Genomic DNA, 27,250 nt, shown 5'->3' on the forward strand with positions numbered 1-27,250 from the left:
ATCATGTCTGTTATAGTTAGTTCGTATTAAAGCTGGTTTTTAATCAGTGCAGTTCACTGTAGAAAATATGGGAGAATATATACTGTATATACATTGTCTGTAGATGTCGAAATATGTGGAAAAAGCTTGGTCCCGATCCACAAAGCGTTCGTAGCGCTGCGACATTCGTAAGCCAATGATAAATTATAGAGTTACGACGTAACGTTACGAACGTTTTGTGGATCTGGACCCTGGATTTCATAATGCCTCAGTTTTGGGCCACTTGATGTAATTTTCATAGACTTATATGTTATTTCAGTGTAGCATAAATAATTGTCATGAAGTGAATTTAGGATGGATCCTTGTAAACTTTGACAGGCAAATTTGAAATCATCTTCGGTTTTCCGACCACTATTTAACTAATGACATCACATTTATCAACTTGCGTATGGTTCCACAATGCACAATCTCATAGGCCGCCATGCTGAAGGAATTCACGGCACTGTACATATGTTGATTAACTTGTAACCCATGCTTATCGTAAGAGGCGACTAACAGGATCGGGTGGTCAGGCTCGCTGACTTGATAGACACATGTCATTGTATCCCAATTGCGTAGATCGATGCTCATGCTTTCGATCACTGGATTGTCTGGTCCAGATTGGATTATTTACATACCGCCGCCATATAGCTGAAATATTGCTGAGTGTGGTGTAAAACCAAACTCACTCATTGTACATGGGTCGGGAAGCGCCCACACAACTCGCATGGGATGGGACTCATCTCGGCTTGTGTTACGTCAAGACGTACGCACCGCATCTTTCCCTACGTATACGGTTACATCCTATCCTGCCTACAGTCCCAATTTGCCTACTTCCTAGTCTGTCATACAGACATAACAGACATATCCAAACATATCCAAGAAAGCCCACGCAAGTCTAGAAAACGTGGCAAGTCTAGATTTCCACAGCTTCTCAGGACTCCTTTTCATTATATATTTTTTTTTACTATGAACTTTTTTCTGTAAAATATGTTAATTTCAGAGACTGGTTTTTAGTTTACATACAGACTGTATCAGAATGGGAAATGTTTTTTGACCTGTAAAATAACAGAACAACACATTTACCAGTCACTGAAGGGTGTCTTGTTGGGTTTAGAGAAGGGTAATTAATGCAGTTTCACTTAAATTAAACGACATTATCAAAAGTTTCCAAGCTGTGGTTAGTCTGTATGTGTACATGTATAGCATAGCTTGAACCTTATAATTAAGATAAATAAAGATACATAAAGACATGTACAATGATATTGTTTGGGAACTGAAACCTTAGAAACTGGAGGCGAGTCTGATTCAGTGATGAATCACGATTTCTTCTTCACTGGAGATATGGGACACAGCGTGTTTACCGTTGGAAAAAGGAACGTTTTGTCCCTAATTGCATTCGACAGGTCCACAGATTCGGTGAATGCGGTGTAATGGTGTGGAGTGAGATATCCAGGACATAAAGACCTGATTTAATGGTGGTTCAGGGAATTGACAGCAAATCGGTACATCAACGAAGGCCATGCACGTCACGTTTCCGATTATGGACCAAGAGAGTGAGTTATTCCAGCATGACAACGCTACCTCACATACAACATGCGTCACGGTCCACTGCCTTGCCAATTCTAACGTCAATGTCTTGCATTGGCCTGCCCGATCACCATTCTTCAGCTGATCAACTTCCAGAATGCCAATCAAAGAAAACAACAACAAAGACAAACCTAGAAACTGAAGGTAGCCACACGCCCATGCGGTTGCCACAGGTTCCCTCCCAAACCATCACCATCCGTGAAGATCCGGGTTAGAATTGGTCTTCAGCAACCCATGCTTGTCGTAAGAGGCGACTAACAGGATCGGGTGGTCAGGCTCACTGACTTGGTTGGCACATGTCATCGTATCCCAATGTGGTAGATTAATGCTCATGCTGTTAATCACTGGGTTTTCTGGTCCAGACTGGATTATTTACAGACCGCCGCCTTATAGCTAGAAGATTACTAAGTGCGGCGTAAAACAACAACCAAACCATCACCCGGATGCACAGGTTTGAATTATAATACACTGATACGTTTTTATATAAAAAGCTACAGTAGATTTTGTTAACATTTGATTGATTTCTTTTCGGCAGAATATCCCCACTGCTTTTCATTCTATTTTATTTAAAACAGGCAACAAGCTGAAGAATAACGTTTTGAAAAATATTGTATATCCAAATTGATGTAATACTGCAAATAACATCTGACTGTGTGAGTTACTGTATATTTTGTTTACTCGGAGACATAAAAGACAATAATCTTCTCCTTCTTCTAATCACGTACAGTTTGTAATTTTAGAAAAGTTGAAGATGATGTTTTCTTTTAAAATGCAATGCAAGACACTTTCTGCCATAACAATGTATTTCTCTGATTGAAAATTCTAACTATTTTAATGAAGAAATATATTCCAAATATCCGTAAGAGATACATGATAGTAAGGTGAGTGAGTGAGTGAGTTTAGTTTTACGCCGCTTTTAACAATATTATAGCAAAATCACGGCGGGGGACACCATGGGCTTCACACATTGTACCCATGCGGGGAATCGAACCCGGGTCTTCGAACGCTGTAACCACTAGGCTACCCCGCTGCTCCCTGAACTATATATTTTGTTTCACTTTTGTATAAGTAAACAAATATAAACAATGTTTTACTGATCTCGTATGCCTTACGGGTGTGAGTCTCTCATTTTTTAAATTGCATTATATTGATAATTCTTCGTACGTGGGGGCAACCTACAAGTCCACTCGTCACCCAAAAGTGCCGGATAAGATTCTTTACGTCGGTTGTATTTCGTGAACCCAGTTTCTGTTGTTTAATCACCGTGATATTGCACTAAACTTGCTGAAACACTAAACTGAGCTCCTGCGCTAAAATTCGACGCAGCGCATCAATAACCATGAACCAGTAACTATCATTGGCCAATCAGCATAGAGAAACAAAGAGTCTCCGGTGCTGTTGTTAACATCACATGGACTTCCTGGTTTGTCGTGGTGCAAAATAATCGGAGAAATTGTATCGATATTTCCTCGTATTTTGTTGAAATATTTGCCTCATTCGCTACTAGGATCCGGTACAACAATGAACAGTTTGATTATTTTAGTAATTGCAATTGTACACATATTGACATTTCTTGAACCAGTTGGAGGATACACAACTGAGCTTGGATGTGCGTTTCCGAAATTCAAGGACTCTGAAAAGGATTATCCCAAACTTAAACCATTCATTGGAAAAAGGTGCTTGCTTTACGAAAGGAAAGTTGTGTATTGTTTGTGGAGAGGACACAGTTTAGTAGGCGACTAAATTATCTGACACCAGTCGCTGATACCATTGATTTTTCTGATGTTTAAAGCAGTCCCATTCATGACCTTATGATAAGTTCCAGTTCCAGTTTCAAGTGATACCTACTGAGACATTTGAATTGTAGACTTTTTATTGCCAACTGTTATCAATTTGGGGGCTAGAGTGCACTTTACTGGGCACAGCCTTCGCGGCTATCTGTGGAGCAAATATCGTGCTATCATGGATGTAGTGCTTCTGTGCACTAGTTCTTTATCGTGATACCGACTCCACAGCCTTCTTCGCCATTTGTATGATCCTAAGAATTTGGTACCCTTTCCGATCCTTAGGGAGCTGACGCATCTTAAGAGTCAAACAAGGGTTAGGGTATGGCACCTTTTCCTATCCCTAGGGTTAGGTACCCTTTGCAATCGTTAGGGTTAGGGTATGGCATCCTTTCCAATCCTTAGGATTACGGTTTAGGGTTTAGGGTTATGAACTCTTTTCATTCCTAAGGGAGCTGACACATATTTTGAGGCAAACAACCCTTTCCAATCCGTAGGGTTTAGGGTTAGACCTTAACTTAGGGCAGTGTAATGTGATTGTATTCCACTGAAACACATTTCGCCCCATCCAGGACTTGTTAATACAGTACCAGTAACAATGTCGAGAACATAAATTGAATGGGAAGGGTGTGGCACAGTGAGATGGTTTGTTTTCATTTCTCTCACTTCTGTCTCACTTCTATGTTAAAGAGCACTCATTCACTGTGATGGCGCTCATGGCCTGGAGGTAGAGTGCTAATTACGTCACTAATTAACAAAGTCAGTTATCTGGCGAAGTGTGTGCACTACTCACTCCCATTGATTTTTAATATTGTGAGGTCTGTAGTGTTTCATTATATGGTATCCCAATGCTTTCGAATTCTTTCTGGAGCTTCCTGCATTCATATAGTTCATACGTGGTTTAAACTCACCTTTTGGTTATGGTTTATTATGTTATGCCTGGAGCTCAGCCAGGGTTTAACATTTCCATCCAAAACATTACGTAACATAAAACCATGTCTACTTGACTTTTACTTTTGAGAATTTGACTGTTTGAACTTTGATTTCCATGGACATTATGGGGTAGCCTAGTGGTTAAAGTGTCCGCTTGTCATGCTGCAGACCCAGGGTCGATTCCCATCATGGGTACAATGTGTGAAGCCCATTTCTGGTGTCCCCGCTGTGATATTGGTGGAATATTGCTAAAAGTGGCGTAAAACTGAATTCACTCACTGATATTTCAGCTACATGAGGGAGGGAGGTATGTTGGCAGTCTTGTCTATGTCAAACGATCCAGTGACTGGCATTGTGAGATTCGATCTGGCAATAGGGACGCTTTTACCAGAATTACTGTTGTATCACGGCTTCAGATAACTAGCAGAGGCTGTATGTTATCAGTGTTTAACAAACAGTTTCGTGAAACCGGGAAACATAGTTGGGTTTAGAGCTACTTTGAACAGTATTTCAGCATTGTTACCAGCTTGATGTCGAAGGAAAAGTCGAAAAGTGTGTGAGTGAGTTTAGTTTTACAATATGCCAGCAATATCATGGTGGGGGGAATGGACTTCACATATTGTACCCATGTGGGGAATCGAACTTGGGTCTTTGGCGTGACGAGCAAACACTTTAACCACTAGACTACCCCACAGTCCGAAAAGCCGAAGAGATGAAAGTCTCGGACGTACATTTCTGGTGTCATTGTATGCAGCATATGCAGTTATGCAGCACTAATTAGCTACAACTGTCAATTGTAACTCTGGCTTCACTAATCTTACATGCCTCTTTTCACCTTAAGGTCAATTGTGTAGTTTTAGGGTTGGTTATTCTTAGCTTTTAGGTCCCCTTTCTGTTCAAGCTCCTATTTAGATCATTAAGATTTGGTATCCCTATGATCAAACACCCCTTTATTATCCTAAGGGTTGAGCACTACTTGACTGATCAAACGCCATGTTACGATCTCATTTAGGTGGTACTTCACTTTTTGTTTATTTCAGTTGGACCCTGTAAACTACAGGTGCAAATTACATCTTATTCTAAGTTTTAACTAGGCTTCATTTTTCAAGTAGCCATTTTCTGTCTGAAACTTGAAACTCGGTAAATTTCTGCTGATTTGCCTCACATTGCATTGGATTTATGTGTTAATAGAGATAGCCAATTGAAAACAGCAAGTTGGAAAAAAAATAACCCCATCTCCACTGCGGTCTTCTTTTAAAAGTATGTAACATACAAAAGAAAATACAGGCTGTCAAATGTTTGATGATTATGTACATCCTTTCATTCCTGTATTTCTAGCTATCAAGTAACCGATCCCTCGGACAAGTATATTTATACTGTTGCTGTCTGTGGTTCTGTTGGCGGACTTGATGGTGTTGGTGCCATACAGACTACTGTAAAGAAGCCTAAGTCAACTGTCATCCTGGGAAAGTATAAGAATGCTGATATCATATCTGGAAGTGAGTTGATTGAATTGGTCCCCAACAGTAATGCATTGGAAAAAATATTTTGCTATATTCTGAGAATACCAGGGCTATTACTTTAAATGATTTAGTGATGGTGAAATTTTTACATGCTATGCTAAACACCTCCCAGAATGATTGATCAAATTTAAGTGCTCTTTTTTACCAAATTATTTTTTCTCAACTGCATATGAATAAAGTATTTTAAGACGAGTGATTTCTTCTGTACGAGCTATGCGATACTACTAGGGCAATATCGTTCATCGTTTTATCAATTTGTCTTATTTATATTTGTCAAATTCTCCACTTTAAGGTATGTTTTGAAAGGTTGGCGGATATGGCGAGCAATATACTACATTCTTCTACATGTTAGTTTTCATGTTAAGTCAATGTTGCGGCATTGCTTTTCGCATTACATTTTATAATTAGTGCCCTTGCATTAATTTTGTCCTGTTAGTGTTACGTTATGTTATACATATATACATTACATATGTATTCACACACACAATACTGCCTGGGATTTTTACGCCTCAAGCGTGTTCTTTCAGGCACACAGTTTTATGTTTTTCACTAATCTGCTTCAGACAGGGGATAATATTTGATGAAAGGTTTCTAAGGAAATCCTTTTATCTTTCCCCACCTACACCTCCCCCACAAGCAATGTTGCTGCACCACTAACGATTCTTTTCTTACTTGTAGCAGCAGCTGCAGAGATCGTCGGTGCAGGCTCTGATCTCTGACATGGTGTCCAGACTCCGAGAGGAGCTTGGTACCCGATCTATGGGTAGAGATGGCACCTGTGCATTATGATCAGGCTCTGATCTCTGACATGGTGTCCAGACTCCGAGAGGAGCTTGGTACCCGATCTATGGGTAGAGATGGCACCTGTGCATTATGATCAGGCTCTGATCTCTGACATGGTGTCCAGACTCCGAGAGGAGCTTGGTACCCGATCTATGGGTAGAGATGGCACCTGTGCATTATGATCAGGCTCTGATCTCTGACATGGTGTCCAGACTCCGAGAGGAGCTTGGTACCCGATCTATGGGTAGAGATGGCACCTGTGCATTATGATCAGGCTCTGATCTCTGACATGGTGTCCAGACTCCGAGAGGAGCTTGGTACCCGATCTATGGGTAGAGATGGCACCTGTGCATTATGATCAGGCTCTGATCTCTGACATGGTGTCCAGACTCCGAGAGGAGCTTGGTACCCGATCTATGGGTAGAGATGGCACCTGTGCATTATTTGGGGGAGGTCCCGACCCAAGCTCCGGCTCCAGGAAGGGTCCGACCTCCGGGATGATCTGACCCGAGCTTTGGCTCCGGGGACGCTCTGAACCTGGGGATTAGCAACGACCTGTGCTTCGGCCTGGTATGGCACAGATCCCCATTGCTGGTAGCTCAGGTCTCGGCCTGGTGTCCATCGACGCCCTGGCCACGAGGCTGTTGAGTGTGATGGAGCTACCAATCACCTCGACGCTCCAAGGTCTACGCTACTCCCATGTCAGGCTACTCCCATGTATCTCGGGACTGGGGTTTGGACTCTATGAACCTAGGGACTAGCACTGACCTGGGCTTCGCCCCTGGTACGGCACAGATCCCTGGCGCTGGTAGCTTAGGTCTCGGCCTATTGACACCTTGGCCAAGAGGCTGTTGTGTGTGGCGGACACTTCGAGGTCGACCAGAGCACGTATATATATGTATATATTCATATGGGTATAATGTATAGGTATTTATATAGCGCTATAGGCCATGTATCTGTGTGCTCAGTGAGCTTTTTTATGTACCAGGGGAACCCTTATTTATCAGGCTACTCCTGGGTGTCTCGGGATTGGGTTTCGGACTCAAACCGCCGAGCTTCGGCCCCACGAATGCTCTGAACCTCGGGAGTAGCACTGACCCTGGTACGGCACAGATCCCTGGCGCCGGTAGTTCAGGTCTAAGCCTGATGTCTATCAACACCTTCGCCAAGAGACTGTCGAGTGTGCTGGGTATCTCGGTCACCTCGACGCTCTGAGGTCTGAGTGCTTGGGGAAACCTGATTTATAAGGCTACTCCCACGTGCCTCGGAACCGGGGTTCGGGTTGAACAGTCGACTAGTCGATTTGAGCATCAGCTCTTTTCGCTACTTTGAGCATTTTACAATGATTCGATTTGTCACTGAGGCAAATGCGAGATAGAATTGCGGCTGTGTTGCCTCAGGTGATGTCCACGAGGAGGGCCCGAAATGTTGCAGTTGCACCTCCCGGGTTGGGGCGATGTTCTGGGCGATCTGCGGTCTCTGTGCAACAAAGTCACAACCTGCACATCAATGTGCCGGAATTGACAGCTGTCAGGTTGGTGTTAGAACCCGCACGGCCAGGCATTCTCACTCTGAACGGGGCGCCACACCCGAATCCATGGATTTAGCATTGGATTTACCTTAACCCCATTTTGGAAGAGAGCCTTATGGCCTTCACCATTTGCCGTACTCCATGGCTATTTCAACTTTTCTCACCCCATTCGATGGTCCTCTGACTAGGCAGCACCCTCTTGTATAGCGCTTCGTACGTAGCTGGCATGAACAGGGTTCGACTGCCTCGGTGGCGACCTAGCCCACCATTAACTTACCAGTTGTTCTCAATTGGCTGTCTGGCCCTGGCTTTTCAAGTCTATTATCTCTCTCACTTCACTTGTTGACGTGGAAGACGGCTTTGCTTGTGGTGGTCAGCTCTGGTAGAAGGGTCGGGACATCCATGCGATATCCACTGACCCAACACTGACAGTATTTCATTCTGATCATGTCAGTAATCGCCTCCCGCATACCTACCACTCTCAGATCGATCTTGCTATCCACGTGACTGCTCACATTGAACTTCCAATGCTTACCTAGCCTTACACATCGGGTTTTATCGAGGCCCTGGCAAAGCTCTCTTCCAAAAAGGAGGGGTGCATTCGAGCCAATAGTTTGCAGTAACTTATGAGCTCGGCAATTTTTCGAGACCTGATCCTGAATCGTGTTCTCGCCTAATCGGGGTAGGAGGTCACGTGACTGGGTGTGATCTTAATCTATATTTAGATTGGAGAATTCCACTTGAATTTGGATTCGTTTTGCCAGACAGAATGCTACTCCCGACTCTTTGGGAGTCTGTCTTATTGCTTATAAGTACCCCAAGGAGGACCTCTTCTGAAAAAGAATCGAACCAACATGCAGAGGTTGCTGATTCTTTGAAGAGAGTCCTCCTTGAGGTATGGTCACCCACTCCTCCACATTCTGTCTGATCACGATCAGCATGGAAAGTGAGTTATAAAGGTTGAAGGTTAGAGTTACCTTCTCTTGGCTGCGGGGGTTGCCATGGGGCCCTGCAGTGGTGGTCGAACAAGACAAAACCGTGTTTTTTGTTTTGTATATATCTTATTTAAGATATAGTTACAACTGTCATAGGAATTTTTAATGGACATAAAATTGCTTATAAGTACCCCAAGTACCCCAAGAATACCTCTTCAAAGTATCAGCAGCCTCTGAAGGTTGGTTTTACGTTTTCTGATATTTAACTCCTTAGCCATGAGTCATCATGTCAGGGCTCCAGATAAATTTTCAACATCAGGAGTACGTACTCCTTACTGTTTCAATGCAGGAGTACTGGAAAACCTTAAGAGTACATTTAGAGTTCTTAATATAATTTAATGGACTATCAGTAATCTTGTGTTTTGTTTCATAAATGCATAACAACATTGCTACTCTGTGTAAACAGGTCAAGAAACAATAAATCAATATTTTTTCAGATGAATACGTCTGTAAATGATTCTCAGACTGTACACCATTGCTGTAGTGCGTATCTACTACGTTTTCTAAATTATTTCCTACCGTATCGTGCACATTTTATATCCGTACATACGCCAGTACGGCCCTCATCTGGGGCCCTGATCATGTAATATGCTGGAATATTTTGACATAATAACCAACTCATTCACCCAAATGCTAAAGAATCTGCTCTTGTTCTTGAACAGTTCAGTCATTATTCACATGGTTTTACATCAATATAACTTGTAATGTAATGAATGATACATATTGTGATTAGTGTTGGGAATTGGTTAAAATCTCATAATTGATGATTGGTTCATTGCAACTGATCAATCATCGAAAATAATTGGTTAGCGTCATGTATGAAATTTGTTAATGCACATTAAAATAAGAAAAAAAACCATGTAGTTCTTTTGTTTTTTTGGGCAAAATTTCACATCTTTAAAGGATGACTAGTATGTTAGAAACATAAATTTCTTGAAGTCTTTAAGATAAATTCAATCATGACTTGAAATGAGCTTGTAGTGCTTACGAAATGTAGCAGACAAAACCAACCATGTGAAAAATATTGTTAATGAAAACAAGTGTTCCAGAATTGTTTGTGTTCGATTATAAGAAAACATGATCGATTGCTTGGTCGTTTAGTCATAACGACCAATCTTCGATTATTTCAATTAATCCGACCACCACTAATTGTGATACAGGATGTATTGTATCATTAGCCGTATATTGCAATACAATGCTGTATCATTAACCCACTGGTACTGAGTCACCTGACACATGATATGGCACCAACCTAGGGAAAATTTATGAAATGATATGATGAGGCCACTTATATAGCACTCCAGGTGCTCTCTTTGACCAGGGCAGTGGGGTAGTCTAGTGGTTAAAGCGTTCGCTCGTCACGCTGAAGGCCCGGGTTCAATTCCCCACATGAAGCCCATTTCTGGTGTCCCCGCTGTGATGTTGCTGGAATATTGCTAAAAGCGGCATAAAAAACAAATTCACTCACTCACTCTTTGACCAATGTTGCTTAACTGCAACTGATTAGTGGCCTGCACTCTATGCATAAGCCCACACACCACCATGAAGAATTCATGAGAGAAATAAGGATAAATATGTGAAAAAATACAGTGGAAGCTGTCTAAACTGGCACTCGTCGGGACTGACTAATTACATACACAAGTATACCCATACTGAATTCAGATTGAATTATCTCTGTCGGCAACCATATAGTTTAAACACAGGATTAATTGGTGAATATATACATGCAGCCGGCTCCTTGGCATGTGCCTTATTAGACAGCGCTGATTACTGTAGAAACACTTATTGGGGCAGCTCATTTCATGCCGTGATCCGGAATTGACAGCTGCCGGATTGCAGAGCTTTTAAATGGTGATAAATGTACAAGCCATGGACAGGACTGAGATTTTATGCTGGTGTTGACAACTTGCCGGATTGGACAGCTGCCAGTTTTGACAGCTTCCACAGTACAATAATTTTGACAAATGTCTATTTCTAAATGAACTACCACTAATAATTTGTGTTCTGTCAGCTGATTGGCTGTACCTGGAGTACTTGGATGGGGAAAACTACAAGAGCCACTGCGGCCATGAAGGGCGTCGAGCAGTCATCATGTTCACTTGCGATGAGTCCATTTCAGATGTAAGTCCATTTCAGATGATGAAGTCCATTTCAGATGTAAGTCCAGTTCAGAACATAACCACAAGCTTGTGTACTTGGGATAGCCCAGTTTAGTAAGTTTCAGTACATTCCAAGCTTGTGTACTTGGATAGCCCAGTTTAGAGTAAGCCAAGCTTGTGGATAGCCAGTACTAAGTCTTCAGTACCCCAAGCTTGTATACCTGGGATAGCCCAGTTTAGAGTAAGCCTTCAGTACCCCAAGCTTGTGTACTTGGGATAGCCCAGTTTAGAGTAAGTCTTCAGTATCCCAAGCTTGTGTACTTGGGATAGCCCAGTTTAGAGTAAGTCTTCAGTATCCCAAGCATGTGTACTTGGGATAGCCCAGTTTAGAGTAAGTCTTCAGTATCCCAAGCTTGTGTACTTGGGATAGCCCAGTTTAGAGTAAGTCTTCAGTCTTCAGTAGCCCAGTTTAGAGCTTGTAGCCTAAGCTTGTATACTTGGGATAGCCCAGTTTAGAGTAAGTCTTCAGTACCCCAAGCTTGTGTACTTGGGATAGCCCAGTTTAGAGTAAGTCTTCAGTACCCAAGCTTGTGTACTTGGGATAGCCCAGTTTAGAGTAGCTAGTGCTACTTGGATAGCCAGTTTAGAGTAAGTCTTCAGCAGCCCAAAGCTTGTGTACTTGGGATAGCCCAGTTTAGAGTAAGTCTTCAGTACCCCAAGCTTGTGTACTTGGGATAGCCCAGTTTAGAGTAAGTCTTCAGTAGCCTCTTCAGTACAGTTTAGAGTAAGTCTTCAAGGATAGCCCAGTTTAGAGTAAGTCTTCAGTACCCCAAGCTTGTGTACTTGGGATAGCCCAGTTTAGAGTAAGTCTTCAGTAGCCTAAGCTTGTATACTTGGGATAGCCCAGTTTAGAGTAAGTCTTCAGTACCCCAAGCTTGTGTACTTGGGATAGCCCAGTTTAGAGTAAGTCTTCAGTACCCCAAGCTTGTGTACTAGCCTTCAGTTTAGAGTAAGTCTTCAGTAGCCCAAGCTTGTGTACTTGGGATAGCCCAGTTTAGAGTAAGTCTTCAGTACCCCAAGCTTGTGTACTTGGGATAGCCCAGTTTAGAGTAAGTCTTCAGTAGCCTAAGCTTGTGTACTTGGGATAGCCCAGTTTAGAGTAAGTCTTCAGTACCCCAAGCTTGTGTACTTGGGATAGCCCAGTTTAGAGTAAGTCTTCAGTAGCAGTTTAGAGTAGTCTCAGTAAAGCTTGTATACTTGGGATAGCCCAGTTTAGAGTAAGTCTTCAGTAGCCCAAGCTTGTGTACTTGGGATAGCCCAGTTTAGAGTAAGTCTTCAGTACCCTAAGCTTGTAGCCCAGTTGAGTAAGTCTTCAGTAGCTTGTGTACTTGGGATAGCCCAGTTTAGAGTAAGTCTTCAGTAGCCCCAAGCTTGTGTATACCTGGGATAGCCCAGTTTAGAGTAAGTCTTCAGTACCCCAAGCTTGTGTACTTGGGATAGCCCAGTTTAGTAGCCTAGGGATAAGTTTAGAGTTCTTCAGTATCCCAAGCTTGTGTACTTGGGATAGCCCAGTTTAGAGTAAGTCTTCAGTATCCCAAGCTTGTGTACTTGGGATAGCCCAGTTTAGAGTAAGTCTTCAGTATCCCAAGCTTGTGTACTTGGGATAGCCCAGTTTAGAGTAAGTCTTCAGTATACTTGGGATAGCCCAAGCTTGTATAAGCTTGGGATAGCCCAGTTTAGAGTAAGTCTTCAGTAGCTATTGGGATAGCCCAGTTTAGAGTAGCCCAAGCTTGTGTACTTGGGATAGCCCAGTTTAGAGTAAGTAGCTTCAGTAGCCCAGCTTTAGAGTAAGTCTTCAGTACCCAAGCTTGGGATAGCCCAGTTTAGAGTAAGTCTTCAGTAGCCTAAGCTTGTATACCTGGGATAGCCCAGTTTAGAGAGTAAGTCTTCAGTAGCCTAAGCTTGTATACTTGGCTTGTGTACTTGGGGATAGCCCAGTTTAGAGTAGGTCTTCAGTATCCCAAGCTCTTCAGTAGCCCAGTTTAAGCTTCTATACCTGCTTGTGTTGGGATAGCCCAGTTTAGAGTAAGTCTTCAGTAGCCTAAGCTTGTTACTTGGGATAGCCCAGTTTTAGTAGGTCTCAGTAGCTTTGTATAGTTGGTATACTTGGTATAGCCCAGTTTAGAGTAAGTTTTCAGTAGCCTAAGCTTGTATACTTGGGATAGCCCAGTTTTAGAGTTAGTCTTCAGTAGCCTAAGCTTGTATACTTGGTATAACCCAGTTTAGAGTAAGTTTTCAGTAGCCTAAGCTTGTATACTTGGGATAGCCCAGTTTTAGAGTAGGTCTTCAGTAGCCTAAGCTTGTATACTTAGGATACCCCAAGTATGTCTCAATGGGATATTTTTTGGCAGAATTGGTCCAAGTACCTCAAGCTAAACACATGAAAGGTTCAGTGCGAGAGTAAGACCACAGTCCTTTAAGCTTGTCCAAGTAGAAATTTGTTCTACCTTAAGCCTAGAAATCTGTAAAAACTGCATCATGAAATTTTGTATATGACTCAAACACATGATCTTCTGTGCCTTTTGATGTTTTGATATTCCTGACAAGACATTGCTTTCATATTTTCTAGTTGCATGCCGAGATGATTATTTTGGAAGAAAACAACAACAAGACCAATGACTGCTACTACCTGTTTGAATTGAGTCATCAGGATATCTGTCCCGCTAGACCGTCCAGCAACCTCAGTCTGGGATCCATCTTCATCATAGTGTAAGTGTACTTGGTACCATGAACAGTCAGACCCCGGACACCCGGACACATTCGTTTTTGCGTAAATCGTTCGGATAACTGAATGTCTGGATTTCTGTCATCCAGGCTTTGGTGTTGAAACGGTATTGAGCATACACTTCTGGGCCCCGTACCTCGAAGCAATTGTAGCGCTATGACATTCGTAACTCCCATATTTTAACATAGACTTACAACTGTCGTAGCTCTATGATCGCTTTGAGGAACAGGGTCCTGGTTTAAAATCACTTCCGAAAAGCATTTTTGATTTGCTGATTACAATTCACTCAGTGTCAGATAGGGCGGTGGGGTAGCCTGGTGGTTAAAGCGTTGGCTCGTCACGCCGAAGACCCGGGTTCGAATCCCCACATGGGTATAATGTGTGAAGCCCATTTCTGAGGTCCCCCGCCGTGATGTTGCTGGAATATTGCTAAAAGCGGCGTAAAACCAAACTCAGTCAGTCAGTCAGATAGGCCTACTAATCACCACCAATACTCTGCTGATCGGTTTTAATCCAGATTAGCAGACCTTGTCTCGTGTCAAGATAAAGCTTCGTGTGGATAAGTGAGTCAGTTTTATATTGATTTAGCCAGTTGGCTTGTAAAGTTTACCGTCTGGAAATGGAAACCGCATATCCTTTATAGACAGTCTCTTTTTTAACACAAGAGATCGTTTTTTATGAAAATTGACCGGAAGGTGAGGGTATCTGGGGTCTCAAAGTACTCTGATACCATAGGTAGTGCGATGCGAGTCATATCCTGATACTGTGGTTTAGGATACTCTTTGTGGGTACTTACTGTGGGTGTGATTCCACAATTCCTATCAAAGTACTCATGGGTGCCATTCCAATACTGATAACCTGACCGCCTCCATGGTGTGGTGGTTAGAGCGTCCGCCCAGAGTGCAGAAGGTCGCGGGTTCGATCCCCGACCGCGTCATACCAAAAGACGTTAAAATATGGTACTTGTTGGTCCCTGCCTGGCGCTCGGCATTAATGGGTACATCAAGGACTGGTGGGCTCGGAGTCAGTATAATGTGTCTGAGTGGGGTATTCATGCTTCGCTGCGGCATGGTATCTCAGTGGGCTAGCACTATAAAACCAGCTTCAGTCTGGGCTAGTACAAGCAGCCGCACATACACATACACACTCATGCACGTCGTCATATGAGTGAAATATTCTCAAGCATGACGTTAAACCCAATTCCACCACCACCACTGATAACCCGTTAAGATACGGGTTCGAATTGGTTTTAATCAGCCCATACTTGTAAGAGGTGACTATGGGGATTGGGTTGTCAGGCTTGCTGATTTGGTCATCATCGTTGTTTTGTTGATATTTCTTTGTCTCAGCAACCTAGGAAGAAACAACTAGAGACAGTGTGGGGAGTGACAACCTCACTCCATGTTCAGGGGGAGCAATTCTTTCTTCCTTGTTGGGAGCATTGATTTACGGATTAAGTTACCAATTGCGTAGATCGATGCTCATGATGTTGATCACTGGGTTGTTATTTACAGACTGCAACCATATAGCTGGAATATTGCATAGTGCAGAGTTAAACAACAGACAAAATTAAAAAAATCCAGTGCTGATACTGTGGTTGCAATGCGGTCAGTCTAAGTAAACTTAGACTCTGTATTTTCTTTACAAACCACCGGAGCGGTGGGGTAGTCTAGTGGGTAAACAGTCGCTGAAAATAGCTTTTTGTCAATATTTCAGGATATCATCTGGCGGAAATATAAGCAAATAGTAACCATGTCATCAGAAACCCCTAAGCGTACACATGCATTTCAAATATCTGTGTTTTATGTGGATTTTCATTTGTTGAGAGATCAGTGTCAGTGCCCGGGGAAGAGAAAATCCATTTTGTAAGTCCCGTCGAACCCTAAATAGTAGCTGTTATCTGATTGGTTAAATCCGTTTGTCTGTCTCACATTTGATTGGACGGTCATAGGTCGCTCAAAGGTTTGCTGGCGCGACATTCTACTAGGGTTTGTTAGACTCAGTATAGCAGTGTAACGAATAATACTGAGCATAAGTTTACTTCGACTAAAATACGATACCTATCCTGGTAAACAGGTGTAATATGATTTGGATCACAGTCCTGGAATTGTTTGTATCATTGCCAATTTCTGTTGGAAAATAAATTTTGGTACAAGACCTATGCAGAATTTGGCAATTATCCTCCATAAAGAGAATTTAGAACAGTTTTAAATGGTAACAGTTGCATGGAGACTTGATGGTCGATGGCATGTCATCGATCAAGTGTTGATCATGTCAATCACTGGATTGTCTTGTCTTGTCATATAGCTGAAATATCATCAAGTATGGCGATTAGGGACTGTTCATTATTTATGGCTAGGAGGGTGATGATGATTTTAATTTAAAGGGGTGGGGTGGGTGTCACCCATTTTGTTCTTGGAAAGTAGGGGTCATCAATTTTGTACACATGCACTGGAGGGAAGTGTGTGTGTGTGAGGGGGGGGCAGCAGTTTTGTACATGATAATATTAAAAATTATGGTAAAAGGGAGGGGGGGTCATTGATATGTACATGCATGGGGGTCACTTACTTTGTACATATATTTTAGGTGGGGTGGTGTCATTCACATTGTCCATGCTTTTCCATAAAAATCATCATCAACGCCCCCTAGCCTTAAGTTATGAATGGTCCCTTAATAAAGATCAGATAAACACAACCAAACAGTCAATGTCTCTTTTGTTGCAGCTTGTTCAGTTTGATAGCTGTGTACCTCTTCTTCGGCTTCTTGTATCAGCGCTTTGCTCTTGGTGCCAAGGGAATGGAACAAATACCCAACTACAGTTTCTGGGTGGACTTTGGCAATTTGCAGGCGGTGAGTGGCTCCGTAGGACGGGTTGGAGGGATGGCGGTGGGGTGGGGGTGGGGTGTGTGTGTGTGATTTAGGGGCAGAATAGTTAGAATCTTCAGTAACCCATGCTTGTCGTAAGAGGCGACTAATGGGATTGGGTGGTCAGGCTCGCTGACTTGGTTGACATATGTCATCGTGTCCCAGTTGCGTAGATTGATGCTCATGATGTTGATCACTGGATTGTCTGGTCCAGACTCGATTATTTACAGACTGCCGTCATATAGCTGGAATATAGCTGCTTGCGGCGTAAAGCTAACTTTACTCACACTCCCAGAAAATAGGGGTCTCCAGATCACCATACATCATCTGAAACTAATTAAATTTTATTAATTTCATTTTAGATTCATCAGAATTAAATTTGAAATATAATTTTAAATTCCATAAAATATTCTTGGTCATCTATAACAACCTGTAAATGCTGCTAAAAGGCAAAAATTATATATATATCAAACAGAACCTAAATTGTTACCTTTTGCTATTTACAGATTTTTGGCATTTTTATTTATCTGGATTTCCATGAAAAAATTTGGACTTTCTCTCACAAAAGGATGGATTTCATTTATGGAGCATAACTAAAAAATCACTCAATATCTATCAATAAAATGAGACAGATCCCAAAGTGGTGCCCTTTGCTATTTGCAAATTGTAGGCTTTTCTATTTTTCCTGTTTTCCATGTAAACGATTCGAACGTAGTCTCAAAAGGTAGGGATGGGCTTCGTTTCTGGAGCACAACTTGAAAACCTTTCAATATCTAAGAACAAATCATCTGGCAGATATGTAAGACAGATCCCAATGTGGTGCCTTGTGATATTTGCAGATTTTTGGCATTTATATATTTCATGATTTCCATGGGAACAATTTGGACTTAGTCTAACAAAATCAAGTTGGACTTAAAGTAACTGTCAGATGATTTGTTCTATCAAATTTGTGGGGCCGGAGGATTTGTCTTCTTCTGATGATTCTTGTTACATGATCTTACTAAAATGCTGTCAACAGTAGAGACAAACCCAGCTCACTCACTCACTCACTCACTCACTCATTGTGTGTTGTAGGATGGGTGTAACTTTGTGTGTCGGAGTGGAGAAAACCGTGGACCGAGGACCTACAAGGGTGTAGGGGATGATCAACTGGACGATACTGAGGAGAGAGATGACCACTTGTTGCCGATGTAGTTGGGTGGCGAGCAGTGTCTAGGGGTGGGTAGCCATTGGTGGGGTGGGGTGGCTAAGCGGTGTCCTGGGGTGGGTAGCGATGGGGTGGGGTGGCTAGCGGTGTCTTGGGGTAGGTAGCGATGGGGTGGGGTGTCTTGAGGTGGGTAGCGATGTCTTGGGGTGGGTAGCGGCGGGTTGGGGTGGCTAGCAGTGTCTTGGAGTGGCTAGCGGTGTCTTGGGGTGGGTAGCAATGGGATGGGGTGAGACAGGGGAAGGATGAAGGTCAGGTAGACTTATTTGCCTTATGGGGTCAGTAGAACCTTGGATATGTTTGTTTTTGGTTTTTGTATTTTGCAAAAATAAACAATTTTTAACAAGTAGACGACATCGAGTTGCATTGGAGTAAAAGACAACCAGACTTGGGGGTAAGGATCTGGTCCTGATTTCTCGAAACAAACTTAAGTTTTTACTCAAATTTCAAACTGAGTTTGACAATTTGAAACAACTGAAGTTTTAACTCAACTGCATTTTTAAAATAAAAGCCCAAACAACTTAAGTAATCTATCCACTAAACTCTAATTGCCTACTATGTTTGAGTTTAATATCGATTTTGGTTCTTTCTGGGAAATGCATTCTCCTGCCTTTTCTCAAATTTGAGTAAAAACTCTAACTTAAGTCATAATTCAGACTTAAGTTTGTTTCGAGAAATCGGGGCCTGGAGGCATAGGGAGTTGTAAAGGCTGGACATAGTAATGGTGTTTATGTTCAGGAAGATCTTTCAATACCTGTCCGTTCTACAGCACCTTTACAGATGAAGGAAAACTAAGTTCTATGGATAGTCAACTTCTTTACAGATGTCTCAAGCCTCTCCAGATGTCTGTTGATTCTCTGTCGATGGCGTGGGATTCTATGTCACAACAGTGTTCGATCATTTAGGGGGGACTCTATTTTTGAATGTGGGGTTGGGGTGGGGATGGGGGAGGAGAGCAGAGGGGCAGGTGGATCAGTGCTGCAGCCAGACCGCGTAATTGCGGGATTTCCGCTAATTGTACTTACCTTTGCACTTTATTTATATTTTTATAATTTTCAACCCATTTTTATTGGGTGCGTAATTAATTTCAATATTTTTCATTGAAAACTATGTCAAACATTTGGAAATCAAAATCAAATGTTGAAACTTCCGGAATTCAAAACAAGGCTTCCTAAGCTCTCCACATTGTGAGTACGTCTATTTGCATACTAAACTGTAATATGAATCGGAGCTTGAGTTTATGTACCTAGTTGATCATAGTTTTGTCACGTTTGGTTATTCTTGCACATTTTCTAAAGGTAGGGGCTAACTGGTGCTTTCCAAGGAAATCCTGGCTGCAGCGCAGGTGGCTTGTTTCTGAAAGGTTCTTTCAAAACATAGAGTTTGATTTTGAAGAAATTGTTGAAATATTTTGTTAATTTTCATGTAAATGTTAAATCTAAGGTGTATATTGAACAGGTTGCTTCGGAAGGAGATTAAAAGAGTGGTTGTCAGGAGTTTTCTTTCATTTTTCTCATCCAAGACATGTTTTACTTTTATAAGAAAGAATCCTGCCACCCCAAAGACTGACATGTTACTGAATGAAAGTGTCCTTGTTTGGTTGATTTTAGACTAGGCTCACAATGTGAGTTGTTTGACACAAGCAGTCAAACATCATGTGCTTTAGTCAAACATGCTTTGGACAAGTATGCTGATATAATTATTGTTAACGATGTGAGACCTGAATAAAGGCTTTGTGTACATTCCAGGAAGAATCATGACATTTGACTGTTGTTTTCATACAGAGTGAAAGTGTGTTATGTGCATTTATATCATCGGTGTATATAAGTGTTATATCACCAGAGTTGATTCTTGTAGCTCATACTGTGTACATAGACAGGTATCAACATGGGGAGATCAGGGAGTGAAATTATCTTAAAATATTCCTGGCCAGGTGGACTTGCCGCCAGTTTCAGATATCACTTGTGTTATGATCAACATGATGTGCATGAAAAATTAATTTTCGACAATTAAATTTTACTTGCAGACTTGGTTTGTAACAAACTATGTGCAAAGAAACAAATTTCAGTCCCTTGAATTTATCCTACTGATGTTTAGCTATATTTTAAATGTATGAAATAACTACATGCCCATGGTTTCCATTTCATTTGGGCTACACTGAATTGTCAGGTCTGGACCCGATTATTTACAGACTGCCGCCATATAGCTGGATTATTGCTGAGTGCGGCTTAAACAACAAACAGACAAACAATGAACTGCTCTAAAGATTCTGAAATATTTATATTGAATAAGCCATAACATTTTGGGGGATAATCAGATATGTCATTAATTGTTTGATCAGCATTCTAGAAGCTGGTGAGTCAAAATGAAACATACAACTTTATGGATGAGATTGACAACTTCTTGTTTATTGCGTTAAGCGACGTTTCGATGTAGATTCATACATCACTATCAAGCTAAAGGGATCTACATCAAACGTCGCTTAATGCTATAAACAAGAAGTTGTCCTCGATAAAGTTGTATGTTTCATTTTTAGATGTGTCATTAATTTCAAATATACACTTACTTTATTATAAGAACCAGGGCCTAGATTTTCAAAGCTCTCTTTGCGCTAAGATAGTCGTAAGTGCCATACATTAACATTAACTTACGACTATCTTAGCACTAAGAGAGCTTCGAAAATCTAGGCCCAGTTTTGTGTATGAAAAGTGGGTGGTATACACGTACATGTCATTGTGGTGCTAGTTTCTGTTTTCAGTTACAGCTACTTACAAATACTGCATCGGTAGATTTCACAGTCATGACATTTTCCAATAAATTTGTGATGTTCCACTGTGGGCAGTGAAGGAACTAAACGGTTCACTGTGGGTTTTCATGTTGTATGGAGAGCTTGTAACAATAGAAATCAGAGGGGGCTTTTGAAATTGTTGGTTACAATTGTTGGTACATTATACCAGTGTTGGTTAAAACCGTTAGCACTCTGTATTCATGTTGGTTATGATCGTTGGTACGTTGTATCTGTGTTTATATGAACCATATTCTACTGTACAGTGAAACTGAATCCTTTAACTAAATACAATTCTGTGGTGTGTTTGGATTATTGGTTAATGCATTTTGTATCCTGAGTTGTATTGCTATCAATACAAGTTTGATACAGTTTGCGATACTGGAGTTGTATGGATACAATTTACAATTACTTGGGTTGTACTGATACAGTTTGCGATACTTGAGTTGTACTGATACAATTTACAATTACTTGGGTTGTACTGATACAGTTTGCGATACATGAGCTGTATCGATACATGTAGGGATGCTTGAGGAATGCATTGGTACATGCTTTTTTTCCCATTGTTTTTACGTGAACTTCTCCGTGTTCCTAGGGTCCAGCTAGGATGATGTTGTTAGTATCTACCAGATTGTATTTATCTTGAATTACTCATATAGTGTTTTCTAATTTATTATGCAGTCAGATTTAGCATTTTCATTTGTGAAAAGGTTAGATTCTACTTTTCTCAGGCATGGTATTCCAAATATTCTAAGCGTTTAAATTTCGAAATTTTTTGAATTATAGATTGGATTGATTCTTTTTATTCTGTTTTGCGGGATACATTGCTGAACTGTGGCATTGCAAGTGCAGCCTATATCAACTGCCTAGTAACTGTTGTATTATCAACACTTGTACTGTCCACGACTGCATCTGTTTGGAAAATATAACTCTTTTATAATTTTTCATGGTTATAAGTGCCTCATTTGTCAAATTTCCATGCACTCAGGTCTATTATTGTGTTAAATATGGTATCAAGAAAGTGATATAAAATTCATAGCATTGGATTTGTTTAAATTCTGGCTAGGATGATAGCAAAGGAATTGAAACAAATTTGCCCTTTTGGTAGTTAGAAATGCTTTTTAAAGATTTTTTAAATTGAAAATCATGTATTTATTATAATATTGTTAACTCTAAAATTGCCTTACTTTTGTTGATGGATTGATTGATGAATGTACATTTTGATTGACCTGCATAATGAACAAAGATAGTAGTACTAGTTGATGTGATAGTTATTGATTTCTGTGTTCCCCAGGAACATGTTTTCTTGTTTCTTTGTCCTTGTTTTCAGTAATAATTTGTATGTTTAGAAAATATCCTTTAGCAGTACATACTTGATCCTTCTGTAATGTTAATAGTAGTGTTGGAATCAGAAACAAAAGTCACTTGATTATCGGAGGATTGTGGTGAACGATTATCGATTATAATTGAAATATATAAATTTTTAATGTAATCACAAATTTTAACGTTTTTTCCCCAGTTGTTTCCAAATTAATGTGTGTTTTTTATAACTAATACTGTCATGCAATGAAATGCACGCATGCAAGAAAGACACTGGAATTGTAATTAAACAATCAAAGTGGTTAAAATTTTACAATGTGCCTAGCTTTACGCTGGTGAGCGCATGTTTGTTCGTGAATATTCGTCAAATTTGATGGTTGGTTTACTTCATTCAAGGGTGTTATACAAAAACAACAAAATTCTGATTAATTAAAAATATATTTTTTACAATCGATAATCATTTTTAATCCTTCTTTCGATCGATTTTTCGATCGTCGGAACATCACTAGTTAATAGAAACAAATCTACACTCATAAGAATGTTTCACGTGTTTTGTATGTTGGCTCCACAGTGCTAAAACTTGTCATCATAAAACATGAGTAAATAGCAATGTTTGCATTGATTCTGTTATCAAGTAGTAAAGTAAACGTGTCGATGATAGAGTAGGAATATCTGAAACTGGTTTGACATGATGGAGACAGACTGGGGCTGAAGTTGACTCATTGTTAATGACACCAGCTGTCTTGGCACCAGCTGTTTTGGCACCAGCTGTGTTCTTGACAGTAATGGTTATCAGTGCCTGATTTGCATTTAAATAGAAATCTATACTATCATCTTTACTTATCATGGTCAGGGCTGATTGGTAACACCAAAGGGCCCTAATGATGGATTTAGTTTTAAATTTATACAAAATTTATACCATTGACTGTATAAATATTTTCTATTTAAGTCAATGTTGTGAATATAATTCAGGAATTATTAATATATTTGATTTTTTGCTTAAAACCTACAGCATATAATTTTGCATAGGTATAAAACAAAATAGTTTGTTTCATATTATTTTTTATATTTAAAGTTGAGTTAAAATAAATTATGATATTTTGTTTTAACTATATCATTCACCCCTGAGTTCTTACTTTGTTTCATTCACAGCTTTCCCATTGAGGTTAGACAAAATTTGAATCTTGGTTTAAAAACACCAAATCCCCAAACAGTAATAGAGAAACAATCAGTAAAATGAATAAAAAGCCTCATTTGTCAATATTAACCCATAATTTACAAAACTATAATTAAAATCTGATAAAGTCTTTTATCTGAAATACTCAAGTTCCATGTTACCTTTTCTTCCTTAATTTTGAGGTACCCGGTAATAAAAAATATTTTTTACTCAATTATTTTTTCTTTATATTTTTTACCTACCAACTGAACAACTAAATAGTGTCAGTGCTTTAGGGCTTGTATACACTACATCTCACCATTATAGGATGACAAGGGATGTACCTGTCTATTGTGAAGGTATATGTCATTGTATCGTGAGGAGATTTGAAATAAAGTTATGTAGTAATAAAGAAATAAAAGGTTCAGATTTTTCATGATTCATATTTTTGTGCTAATCCTGATTTTGTATTCTTGTACAGGTTGAAATAAACTGAGTAATACTCATAATTTAGAGCACAGCTGTTGTCCATTACATATTTACAAGAATATAAATAGGAGTGGGAACTTACAGATTAATTCTGAAATTATTTGGTTTTGGTAAAGAATTTATTATTTGGTGACAGCAAAACTAGATATTTCTGTGAAGTAGAATAATTATGATACCTGTTTCTGTGTGGATGGGTTTTGTTGTAGTGTATAGGATTTAGTGTTGGTAGTTTCTACTTGTATATTATAGGGTTATATTTATCGCGTGGAATAACTTGTTTATTTGTTCGGAAGTTTGCGCAATATTTGATGTATATGTGGCATCAGCTTATTCTGCTTGACATTGGGTTCTGGCTCTAGCTGTTTCAAGTTCTGAAAAACGATCAAATTCAATCATGTTTCGTTAGAATACCCTCACCACCCTAATTCTTAGGACTGACTGACTGACTGAGTTTGGTTTTACGCCGCTTTTAGCAATATTCCAGCAACATCATGGCGGGGGACACCAGAAATGGGCTTCACACATTGTGCCCATGTGGGGATTTGAACCCGGGTCTTCGGCGTGACAAGTCAACGCTTTAACCATTAGGCTACCCCCCGCCCTTAATTCTTAGGAATAGGGTAGCATAGTGGTTGAAGTGTTCGCTTGTCATGACAAGGCCTAGGTTCAATTCACTACATAGGAACAATGTGAGAAGCCCATTTCTGGTATACCCCGTCGTGATATTGCTGGAATGTGCCTGTATACAAGGTGTCACCAGTGTCAGTTAAGTTAGAATTTAGCTTTATTTGATATAGAACAATTTTCCTGTGTTAGTATGAACATAGAACCATTATTCTTGTTTTGCTCTGTGATGCTGTCATATTGCTCACATTGGTGTAAAAGTTGCTTAGTCAGAACATGTCACTGAAGAAACAAATCAAATCAAAGTGTGACTGTTCTTGTGGATTGAGTTTAGTGACCGATATATGGTTTTGTCTGGGAACAGCTTATCAAGATGTAGATGCAGAATAGTGCTTTATCCAATGTGCAAGTACAGTCTAAAAACATCTTTTACTCACATATGATAGTGCTCTTCATGAAGGTCTGAGGATATTGCAGGTCATGTCCAGTGACATTTCAGCTCAGCCAATCAGAATCAAGCTTCGAAAATTCAAATTCTAAATACCAGCAGATTTAGTTTTTGTGTCCTGAAAACATATATCAACCTTTTCTGAAAGGGGAAGGGACTGCTATTAAAGGTATGTCTGTATTTTCTGTATCTGGGCCTAGATTTTCAAAGCTCTCTTAGCACTAAGATAGTCGTAAGTGTGATACATTAACATTAACTTACGACGATCTTAGCGCTAAGAGAGCTTCGAAAATCTAGGCCCTGTACTCTAGAACAATATTTAGGGGTAGTGAAGCAGGCAGATATTAAACTACTGTATACTACACATAAGAAATTAAGAAACCACCTGCTCATTTCATATTACTAATCAATGACAGATCAAGTATGGCCCTTATTGTCTTTTGAGTAGTATATTTATTATGGCCTTAGAGATTCTAGGGTACTAGTAGTATGTCATGAAGGTATAGTACTCAAATTTTGCTAGGCACCAAAATATGGTCACTTTAAATCAAAGGTGTGGTCCTTGGCAACTGTTGAACAGTAGATCTGTTTTTGTAGATCTATCTGAAGCTTTCCATCTTTCTAAAACAAAGCCAACTGATATTCTTCCCATGCTTGTGTACTTCATTCATTCATCTATTTGAGAATATGTGCATTTCATTGTGGATGTTTATATATTTCTAGCAACTCATGCATTTGATCAGAAGTAGCATTGAGAACAGCGACATGACATCAAGATTTTGCTGCTAAAGATTTGGAAAGAAAAACTCCCCAAGGAAGTGATCACATTTGGGTGTAGATTTCTTTGGTTTTAAAGATGAAGAGGATCTAATTATTTCAGACAGTAAGACAGGTCTGCTTTCTAGGACTTTGAATCTTGAACATGACAAGATATAACATCTATTTACAACAATGAGTAAATGATATAACAGTTCTCTCGCAGTAAGCCTCTTTAATTTTGTTTAGACATTTATGTACAAGGATATCATTAAGTTCGTGTTAGTTTAATGTATTTTTATATTGGTGTCTTGTGGTGATGAATAACTGTTCTCATGATTACTTGAAATATTTATCTGATTCTTTCTTAACACTACATAGTTAATCTACCATGCTATGACCAATTAACTATGGTTCTGTATATTCTGTGTCTGTGTAAAATCATCTGCTACCATCTCAGTACTTCTGCCGTGTGTATTCTGTATCTAGCTGACAAGTATCACTTGATTGCCTTGGTAGTTGCTGTACATATTTACAAGGTTGTAAATATGCAAAACAATTCTGAAAATGTTTTCAAAGCCATTATGTCCCAAATTAAATATTAAAAAATTGATATAAAATCATGAATATGCTTCTGCTCAACATTCCTCCAGCTGTTTGTAGTTTATTTCTGGAAATTAACAACTAAATTGGCAAAAACTTTTGATTCAGTATCTGGTGAAATTTATTTCAAATTTTCATCCTTCATGTATGTTTGCCTTATTCCAATGCAGATTTTTCTGATATATAAAGTTCAGTTTCGTGTTATATGTACATTATTGATTATACCACTGCTGTTGAGTGACCTACTATGCTACTCAAAAAAGGTTAAGGACCATGTCGTTCTTTCATGTTACGAAAGTTAATCTGTTATACAATGACAGAATAGCCACAAAGAATTAGGTGGTCTTTAAGTTGTTTTGAGCTGCATTTGTTTTACCTGTATATAAAATCCTGAAACCATAAACCGACACTGATGTATGTCTCTCTCTGTATTATATACACACTCAATTATGTGGTTGAAATAAAGTATTCATTTTTCACAGTTCAAGGCTGTTGTTTCATAGGACAAGCAGGGGTTGCTGAAGACAAATTCTGACACATTAAAAATATTGAGACAGTTCATTGTTTGTTACGAAGGAGGAGTGCAGAGAAAGGGACAGCCAGGTGTTCGAGAAGCACGTTCACAGACAAAGTTATTGATTCATCAACCTGTGCTGTGCCGTCTCCATCCGTTCTCGAACACCTGGCTGTCCCTTTCTCTGCACTCCTCCCTCGTAACAAATAGTGGACTTTGTCAATATTTTAATGATAGATTGTTAAAAAAACTTTTTTATTTTTAGGACAAAAATTCTGCAAAAACCTCATAGTGGGTATGATGTTTTGATTATGATCAGCGTTTCATTGAGTATTTTCTGTTTATTAGTTTTCGAGTTAGATTGCAATTCATTGGTCCGCTTTTGAGCCAAACAGACTATAGCTATATTGATGCATGTATAACACAATGAACACCATGAACAAAG

General features: G+C 39.9%; 1 protein-coding gene and 1 long non-coding RNA gene across 2 annotated transcripts; both read left to right on the forward strand.

Annotated features, from left to right (window-relative positions):
• Positions 1-3,002: 3,002 nt before the first annotated feature.
• On the forward strand, positions 3,003-18,142 carry LOC124271410 (cation-dependent mannose-6-phosphate receptor-like). Its single transcript, XM_046706561.1, has 6 exons — positions 3,003-3,284; positions 5,664-5,824; positions 11,169-11,278; positions 13,886-14,025; positions 16,765-16,891; positions 17,981-18,142. Exons 1-6 carry the CDS (start codon positions 3,130-3,132, stop codon positions 18,098-18,100), a joined length of 813 nt encoding a protein of 270 aa, XP_046562517.1. The 5' UTR covers positions 3,003-3,129; the 3' UTR covers positions 18,101-18,142.
• Positions 18,143-18,306: 164 nt separating this feature from the next.
• On the forward strand, positions 18,307-22,028 carry LOC124271411. Its single transcript, XR_006897034.1, has 2 exons — positions 18,307-21,256; positions 21,327-22,028. It is a non-coding gene; the product is annotated as an uncharacterized LOC124271411 (long non-coding RNA).
• Positions 22,029-27,250: the final 5,222 nt, after the last annotated feature.

This window comes from Haliotis rubra, unplaced genomic scaffold, assembly GCF_003918875.1.
Source record: "Haliotis rubra isolate DU_JTF1 unplaced genomic scaffold, ASM391887v1 Scf16, whole genome shotgun sequence".
NCBI classification, from domain to species: domain Eukaryota; kingdom Metazoa; phylum Mollusca; class Gastropoda; order Lepetellida; family Haliotidae; genus Haliotis; species Haliotis rubra.